Here is a 10,335-nt window from a genome sequence, read left to right on the forward strand (position 1 = left end):
CTGTAATTACTGTTGATCAGCCGGCGCATAGGTGCTCCACGTGTAGGCCTATGGCTGAGGTGTGGAATGGATCGCGGAGCGAAGTTAACTTCTGTTTAGCTCCATACTACTGGGGGTATGCAGAGGATGATTCGCCGAGTGATATGTCATTTGACGACCTCGTTTCGGTGCTGTTTAATGAGGCGGAGGCGCTTGATATAGCGCGGAGATTGCCATCACATTCTCCACCGCCTCCGCTTATCCCCATTCCGCAGATTGGGCGGGTGGAGGCACTTGATTTAACGCGGAGATCGTCATCACATTCTCCACCGCCTCCACTTATCCCCATTTCGCGGATGGGGCGGTCTTACGACGAGGAGACATCATCTCTACCGTCCACAGCATCAGCAGCATCGGGGCTTTCAACACCACCACCGCCCATATCTCGCCTGAGCAGACCATCCACAACTCATCCATCACCACCACACCCTACAACTCAGCCGGCGACATCACCATCCCTGCTTGCGGCGCAACCCCCCACATCACCAGCACCGCAGCCTACCTCGCAACCGTTGACGTCTCCATCCCTGCCTGGAGCACATTCACCCACATCTCCGATGCCGGATACTCAACCTCTTGCTGTAGCACCACAGCTTGAAGTTGAGTCGCCCGCATCGCCACCACCTGATACCGAAGGTCTTTGCTCACCATCACCTCCATCATCCCCAGAGCCTAAAAATCCACCGCCGAGATCTCCTTCCATTGTTATACAGTCACCGATATCATCGGAGGACGATGTGCAGTGGATCCCATCGTCACCCGCACATTCGCGTGCGTCCTCGGAGCCTCCTCTTTTTTCATAATTTTTCTTGAAAAATATATAATAAATTCAATCTTTTTTTGTTGAACTTTTATTTCTTCAAATTCCTACTCATATTCCTCTCTTTCCGTTGATTATTTCAGAAATTGAACACATTTGTGAATACGACGACCACATTGTGCAGGCCAGCTATGGTGAAGTTTAGCCCACTCAATTTGCAGTTGCTTTCGGTCAACTGTGTTGTGCGACGCATTCATAAAGTTCGCGAAGAAGATTCATTACCAAGGATAGAGAACCTTTGCCAAATCCTTCCCATCCCCTTCAGATTTTTTGACAAAAATATTCCCAAATACTCATGTCTCTGTATTCTCAAGATGGTCCTCCGCAAATATTGGTACAATACTGTTGCCTTCCAATGAGTTTCTCATATTACCAACACTTGTGGGAAAGTTTCTTCATTTACACTTTTTCCATGAATAATTATTCGCAGACCGTTCAAAACGTATATCCTCAAGGTGAAACCCTACGCTGTTATTCATACTCCAGGAAGCAACGAATATTGCGTGAATACGCAATTTTCGAAAAGGTACCACCATGGCCAACGTCTCAAGAAATTTTGTGGGAAAATAAAATACATAAGGATATGAGAGATGTCACAACGCGGACTGAAGATTTGTATTGATATTATGAAAATAAATAATTATTGTAATCAATTCTTTTAATTTATCACTTTGTAACGCCATAATGTACCCATCTAACAACTACCAATGCTAAATCTCAGAACCCAAAAGACGAGGGTAGTACCGCGTTACATAAATTTACTCGCGACTATCTAGCAGTGGAGAAATCATTTAATTAAAACTAAAAGAACCACGAGGATTCGTCCGGGACACCTCACGCAAGGGATCAATAAACCAAAAGAAAAGATAATCACTTCTATAAAACAAATCGTACCACAACTTGGGCATTTATTTAACAATTGCTCCTTTTGAGTTTTCTACAAAATGACAGTTCCATTAAACAAAATAAGATTTTCCCTGATCCACACTAACGACTCCAATCCACTGACATCACAATTACCCCTGCACTCGACGAACCTCACACACGAATAAATAAATTGGAGACAAATGTCCACTGAATAGTCCCAAATATGGGTTCCCCCAAAATTACAACAATAAATTGATCTTTCCCCTTAAACCAAAATAAAACCAACAGCCACATACCTTACGCTAACACACACACAATCATACAACCCACATACTCCGAAGTCCATGCTTCATCACTGAGAATTACTTCAAGTCAGGAGAGTTCAAGTTAGGTGCGTCCAGCGGGAAGGTTGCAGAGCGAGAGAGCGGTTTCCTTCGCCACGCTGACTACCTAGCACCCACAGTGTTGCCGTTTTTCCCAACACCGCGTAGCAGACGACACAATTTGTCATCTGTTCGGCCCGCGCGCGCTCTTCTCCTTACGCGCGGGTCTTTAAACTGGCATCGCAGTTGGACCGCTGGCCGCCCGTCGCCCAAGTTACTCCGCCGTGGTCAGCCGCGGAAGTAAAGTGGCGATCTTCTTCAAGACTGCCCTCAGAGAGGACCAATCTCTTCGCTGCAGTCCTGCGGCATGCCTGTAAACTTCCAATTTATCTCCCTCTCCTCTCAACATTCATGCTCCACAAACACATAAAAGAAAACAAAGAAAACACATTAACACACATCACACACGTAACGTAAGTGGCTATCTGGCCTCAATGCTCCCCCCTTTTGGGACACGCGAGACGATACCGAAGAACAAAAGAAACAAGTGTAATGATTAATTACATAATGAAAGTAAAGTGGATTGAAGTCCCAAAAAGAACATACATATTCATAGTTTCAATTAATAATCTCTTTACATTATTTCCATACATAATATATACATATTTTTTTTATACATTAACTACTCCCACCTGCTCTTCGACCTCCAACCGCCCCGGACGCACTTTACACATTACAAATCCCCCCTTACTTAACAAAAAAAAATTATGTGTTAGGGCTCAGGTATGGCTTCAAATCTTTTACATGCCATTTTCCAATACTTTGACGTTGATCTGCCTCCAATTCATACACATTGCGAGAGATTGATCTTAAAATGCGATAGGGTCCTACAAACTTAGGCGAAAATTTAGACGAAAAGTTTTGTGCGGCTGAAGACAAAACGAAGTTTCGCTTCAGTACTAAATCACCAGGGAAATATTCGCGATCTCTACGGCGTAAATTATAATATTTACCCTGCCGACAGTAGGCCTCCGTTAGATTACTCTGCACCAAATCGTGCAACTCCTTTAAATTCCTTAAACGCCCAACCCACTCTTTAACTGGACGTACTACAACAGCATCCGTTACTTCTCGGGTACTCCTTTCCGACCTGCAAATGTGCAATTCTCGCCCAAAATTTAATAATGCGGAGGAATATCCTGTGGAAGAATGAACCGCCGAATTTATTGCATAACAAAAATCATTCAATTGTATATCCCACTTCTCGTGATTTTCTTTAACAAAAGACGATATCATCGTTTTTAAAACTATTAACCCGCTCAACGGGATTGGCTTGCGGGTGATATGGGGGAGTAAATGATAATAAAATGCCATGATCTTCCGCCAGCTGCGACATAATACTATTAACATATTGCGGACCATTGTCCGAAACTAAAAATTTGGGTGCTCCCCAACGCAAAATCACTAACTCTCGAAACGCAGCCTTGACTGTTTCAGCCGTAGCATGCCTAACTGCCCTTAACTCCACCCACTTAGTAAATAAATCCTGAAAAACGGTAATATACTGATTTCCCTTTGACGAACGAACTAAAGGCCCCATAATATCTGTAGCTACCACTAGCCAAGGTTCCTGAACCTCCCTGGTTCCCATCTTACCCGCGGGTCTTCGTTGTTCCACCTTGCATCTTTGACATATGTCACACCTACGGACATAACGAGCAACATCCAACACCAACCCGGGCCAGTAATAAAGTTGTTTAATCCGTGAACAAGTCTTTTCTACCCCTTGATGACCTGCTTGCGTTGTATCGTGATTTTCTTTCAATACTCCTCCGACTCTCTCTTTTGGTATACACAATTTCCACGGACAACTACTTCCCTCTAACAAATGATCTATAGCCTGTGCACGGTGGACATATAACTCCCCGTTTTCAATTTTCCAGTCGGGATAATTGGCTGGATTATTCTGCACTTGCCTAAAACGCTTATTATACCATGGGTCCGCACTAAGTGACTCCACAGCCCCTGAATTAACTAAATCGATACACTCCGGTATGCGCGATAACGCATCCGGTACCACATGCTCGGATCCTTTTCTATGTCGGACCTCAAAGTCATACCCCTGAAGAGATAATGACCAGCGCGCAAGACGGCCATTGGGATTATTCAACTTATGTAGCCACCTTAAGCTACTATGATCCGTTATAACCACAAAATGATAGCCTTCCAGATGCACGAAATTTTTCTATGCTCCATAGAACGCTTAAACATTCTTTCTCTGTCACCGAATATTTTTGCTCTTGCGCTGACAATGAGCGACTCGCGTACGCGATAACCCGCTCGGCTCCATCTAAAAATTGGGTTAACACAGCCCCTAAACCAACAGAGCTGGCATCTGTTTGCAAATAAAAAGTTTCTTTAAAGTCTGGACTAGCCAAAACAGGCGTGGTAGTCAGGTACTCTTTTATTTTCTCAAATGAACGTTGCTGTTCCTGACCCCACCTCCACTTCACTCCCTTCTTCAGTAATTGACGCAATGGCGCGATTATCGAAGAAAAGTTACCCACAAAGCGCCGATACCATGAAGCCATTCCTAAAAATCTGCACAACTGTTGTATATTTCGCGGGACGGGATAATTTACCACCGGACCCACCTTTTCCGGATCAACGGACAAACCATGTTCATTGATGATGAAGCCTAAATATCTAATTTGTGGACAGCTTCATTCGCATTTGTCCCTATTTATCTGCAATCCCGCGATCCTCAATTTCTGAAAAACTTCGCTTAACAACCTAAGGTGATGTTCGAAAGTTTCCGTGACTAATATTATGTCATCTAAATATGCAAAACAATGGGGTTCCATCTTCGGACCTATTAGTCTGTCTAATCTTTGAAAGGTTGCCGGTGCACCCGTAAGACCAAAAGGCATCCGTTTAAATTGGAACAACCCTCTTCCCGGAACGGTAAACGCTGTAATCTCTTTATTTGCCTCATCCAAGGGAATTTGAAAGTAAGCCTGATGCAAATCAATTTTCGTGAGATATTTCGCACTTCGCAATTTATCTAGAATAGCTGACATATAAGGTAAGGGATAGGCATCTTTTTTTGAAACCGCATTCACTTTTCTAAAATCAAGGCAAAAACGATACTTCCCGTCTCCCTTGCGTACTTCTACTACGGGACTAGACCAAGAACTTTGCGAAGGTTCAATAATGTCTTCCCTCAACAATCGGTCAACCTCCTGATTTATCACTTCCTGCATTCGGGGATTAACGGGATAATACCTTTGCTTTATCGGAATATTAGTGCCAACATCAATATGATGTGATACCAAATTAGTGCAACCCGAAATTGGATCAAACGACTTGAATTCCTTATCCAAAAATTGTTTTAATATTTCCTTTTCCCATTCATTCAATGCAAATACCCCCTGAATTCGCTCCGTCATTTTACTCTCCCTTTCAAAGGTATAGCGCACGCCAGGATCTGAACTAAAACTCCACGCGTTATCTCTCGTATCTATCAGAAGAGCAAATCGCGTAAGAAAATCCTTGCCAGCTATGCATGGCACCGATAAACATGGCAAAATATAGACTTTCATCACCTTCGTCTTTCCTTTTAAATTAATAGCCAAGTCCACTGACCCTAGAACACGCGCTGTAGTGCCATTCGCTACCGTTACCTTCGTATCATGCACCAAGTTGATTGATAACCCCAAATTTTTCATAAGGCTCAAACCTCCAAGACCCAAATACGTTTTTCCGGAACCCGTATCTACCAAGGCCCTTAACCTATTGGATCCTATAACTAAATCCAGATACCATCTACCATCACTCGAAACAGACGAATTGGAAAATTGACGAGCCTTGCGAAAGTCGGTATTAATTATTTTTTTTCTTTGTGATGACGCGAAGGGACACCACGGGTTGGAGCTCCTAATTCCCTTCCTATCGAAACTCCTTTCCCATTTCCCGACTGACAATCTCTACAAGAAGCTTTCGTAACGTCGCGACGACCGCAACCAAAACAGAAACGATTGAGAGGTAAAGAACACCGAGAAAATCTATGACCAACTCGACCGCAGTTCCAACATAGCAGCCGGTTAGACTCTAATGTGGCCGAAGACGTCGAGCCTCCCAACCCCTCCGTGGAGTTAGCCCTCACTAGCGATCGCTGCCTGGTCAAATCCTGATTCACGGCCGGACTTGCCCTATTCAAAGCGACTGCCTCAATAGCATGGCTATCATGCTTACTCTGAAAGGTTTTCTCGACCTCTCGCACCGACGAAGCACTTTTCCTCACAGTGGGAGGTTTATAAGCGGCCTCCGGAACCACAGACTGAGAAGCATTCGGTGGGGAACGAAAAGTGCTTTTCAACTTCTGAATGTATTCATATTCCTTCCCCAAACAAGATAGCTCCTCTAGTGTATTGAAGTCACCCCGCCTTATGAATAGCTTATACTCGGGTTTCATATTACGATACGCCCACTTCAACTGCTGCGCCTCGCTGGGCGTGTGCTCCAACCTATTTAACAGTGTACAAAGCCCTGTCAAATAATCTGCTAATGCTTCACTTGGCCCCTGAGTCCTTTCCCTTATCTCGCGTTCTAACTGCTCTTGGAAATCATAATCGGTAAACCGATCTTTCAACGCGAACTCAAACTCGGACCAGGAAATGAATTTGGATCTATTCAAACGAAACCAATAAAGAGCCGTATCTTTCAAAAGTTCTGGTAAACCCCTCAATAACTGATCCTGCGATACTCCATAACCTTCCCGCAATTCTTGCACTCTGATAAGAAAGTTTCCAACACTATCCCCTTTTACCCCAGAAAACTTCACATTCCAACGCCTAACAATATCCATAACGTGTCGGTTCTGACTCACGATTTCATTTGAGGGACTATTTGCTCCATACGACCTTACTCCACCCTCAGTCTCACCCAACTCTCCCCTCACATGAGCAATAAGACGAGCCCTCAATTCTGGCACGTTTCCGGTTGTAACTAAATTCCTTTCCAACAATTCCGCTACTAACCCACTTTTACGCTGGTGATACACCCAACTAACTTGAGGAATTGGGCCTACTTGGGCCGACGCACGCCCTTCTAAATCAATCAACTCCTCAACGCCACCCTCCGACATTACGCCAACAATTCGTAGCACGCAGAAATATAACAACTCCAAACGACGAAACAATAGCAAAGCTCCACTCTACAAAAAAATCAAATTCGAGACCCTCGGGCCCCTAAGGACCCCTGAGGCCCCACGTTGGGCGCCATATGTAACTCCATAATGTACCCATCTAACAACTACCAATGCTAAATCTCAGAACCCAAAAGACGAGGGTAGTACCGCGTTACATAAATTTGCTCGCGACTATCTAGCAGTGGAGAAATCATTTAATTAAAACTAAAAGAACCACGAGGATTCGTCCGGGACACCTCACGCAAGGGATCAATAAACCAAAAGAAAAGATAATCACTTCTATAAAACAAATCGTACCACAACTTGGGCATTTATTTAACAATTGCTCCTTTTGAGTTTTCTACAAAATGACAGTTCCATTAAACAAAATAAGATTTTCCCTGATCCACACTAACGACTCCAATCCACTGACATCACAATTACCCCTGCACTCGACGAACCTCACACACGAATAAATAAATTGGAGACAAATGTCCACTGAATAGTCCCAAATATGGGTTCCCCCAAAATTACAACAATAAATTGATCTTTCCCCTTAAACCAAAATAAAACCAACAGCCACATACCTTACGCTAACACACACACAATCATACAACCCACATACTCCGAAGTCCATGCTTCATCACTGAGAATTACTTCAAGTCAGGAGAGTTCAAGTTAGGTGCGTCCAGCGGGAAGGTTGCAGAGCGAGAGAGCGGTTTCCTTCGCCACGCTGACTACCTAGCACCCACAGTGTTGCCGTTTTTCCCAACACCGCGTAGCAGACGACACAATTTGTCATCTGTTCGGCCCGCGCGCGCTCTTCTCCTTACGCGCGGGTCTTTAAACTGGCATCGCAGTTGGACCGCTGGCCGCCCGTCGCCCAAGTTACTCCGCCGTGGTCAGCCGCGGAAGTAAAGTGGCGATCTTCTTCAAGACTGCCCTCAGAGAGGACCAATCTCTTCGCTGCAGTCCTGCGGCATGCCTGTAAACTTCCAATTTATCTCCCTCTCCTCTCAACATTCATGCTCCACAAACACATAAAAGAAAACAAAGAAAACACATTAACACACATCACACACGTAACGTAAGTGGCTATCTGGCCTCAATGCTCCCCCCTTTTGGGACACGCGAGACGATACCGAAGAACAAAAGAAACAAGTGTAATGATTAATTACATAATGAAAGTAAAGTGGATTGAAGTCCCAAAAAGAACATACATATTCATAGTTTCAATTAATAATCTCTTTACATTATTTCCATACATAATATATACATTTTTTTTATACCTTAACTTCTCCCACCTGCTCTTCGACCTCCAACCTTCCCGGACGCACTTTACACATTACAACTTAACCTCTACACCCTCAGACCATCATCACCAAGATGGTGGCTGTCCCAATATCCTCAGTTCATCCACGAGACGTTTTGATTTTCGATATTAATTTGTTTTACCAGATGGCTGCACCATCGACGAAAAATTCAAGATGGCGGAAAATCCAAGATGGGGACTGTCCCAGTATCCCCATTTTTCCTCTACTTTGTAACTTCCAGACAGGAAGTCGCAGAAGCATTTGTGGAGCACTTCGCTGAAGTAAGCTCTTCCAAAAATTATGACCAGGCATTCATATCAATGAGACGGATAGCTGAGGCAGCCCCTATGAATTTTGGCAATAAAGCAGAATTTCCATACAATGAGCCCTTTAGTCTATGGGAACTCGAAGCTGCAATCGCATGCTCGAAGAATACAGCTCCAGGTGGCGATAACATCCACTATGCCCTCATACGGAATCTCCCCGTTAAGGCTTTTGCTGATATATTGTCAACATTCAACCAGATCTGATATGATGGATCTTTCCCGGATGCATGGCGGGAATCTATAGTCATCCCTGTCCTTAATTAGGGTAAGGATCGCAGCGATACTGGGAGCTACCGCCCCATATCACTAACAAGTAGCCTCTGTAAAATAATGGAGAGAATGGTTAACCGACGCCTGGTTTGGTATCTGGAAAGCCGAGACCTTCTCTCCAAAATTCAATGTGGTTTTCGCCGCAACCGATCGACAACGGATCATCTCGTTAGAAGCACCAACTTCATACACGAAGTCTTTATGCTCGACAGCACGTCATAGCAGTATTTTTCGATATAGAAAAAGCTTATGAGCGATAATGGCGACACAGTTTTAAAAACTCTGCATGATTGGGGTTTTAGGGGCAACTTTTTAATTTTTATCAGGAATTTCCTAGAACGGGTCTTTAGAGTTTAGAGGGTCCACAACATCCTGTCAAGCTCCCGCACCCAAGAAAATGGGGTTCCTCAAGGTTGTATTTTAAGCGTCACGCTTTTTGCTATCGCAATTAACAGAATTGAGGAATGCATAATACCTTCGGGAATTGGATCCTTATTCGTCGATGACTTGGCAGTTTTTTGCCGGTCATCCACGCTCCATTCCGCTACGAGGCAAATTCAGATGACCCTCAGTCGGATCGAGAAGTGGTCCAACTGCAATGGTCTTCGATTCTCGACTGAAAAGACAAAATGCATGCACTTTTACCGAATACGTGGAATATTCCCTATACCATCCCTGTTCCTCGGCAGAAAGAAGCTACCTTTTGTGCAGACAACTCGTTTTTTAGGCCTGACATTTGACTTTCGGTTGAATTGGCGCGACCACATTTCTATTGGCTGGGACAAATGTTTTAAAAATTTGAACGTAATGAGAGTTTTAGCAAGTACGACATGGGGTGCTGACCGAACCACGATGCTCATGTTGTATAGAGCTTTGGTGAGGTCTAAACTTGAGTAGGGATCGGTTGCCTACTCTTCGACCCGAGAGTCCTATTTAAGACCTTTGACGACAGTACACAATGCTGGCCTCCGGCTGGCCACTGGTGCGTTCAGGACCAGCCCGATTACTAGTATTTACGCTGACTGTGGAGAACCACCGTTGTACATCCGGAGAAATATTTTAATGTGCAATTATGCTGCCAAAATTTTATCATTAAAAATCACCCTTGTTTTAATGCAATTTTTAAACCTAGATTTGTGGATGTTTTTAACCCTAGGACAAGATCTACGAAGCCTTTAGGCGTGAGATT

The 10,335-nt window shown here is 44.0% G+C and overlaps 1 protein-coding gene across 1 annotated transcript; it reads left to right on the plus strand.

The window, feature by feature from the left end:
* The first annotated feature begins 50 nt into the window (after positions 1 to 50).
* Positions 51 to 842, plus strand: LOC124168738 (proline-rich receptor-like protein kinase PERK10). Its single transcript, XM_046547005.1, has one exon. The coding sequence runs from the start codon at positions 51 to 53 to the stop codon at positions 840 to 842; it is 792 nt and encodes a 263-aa protein (XP_046402961.1).
* Positions 843 to 10,335: the final 9,493 nt, after the last annotated feature.

This window comes from Ischnura elegans, chromosome 12 (assembly GCF_921293095.1).
Source record: "Ischnura elegans chromosome 12, ioIscEleg1.1, whole genome shotgun sequence".
NCBI lineage: Eukaryota > Metazoa > Arthropoda > Insecta > Odonata > Coenagrionidae > Ischnura > Ischnura elegans.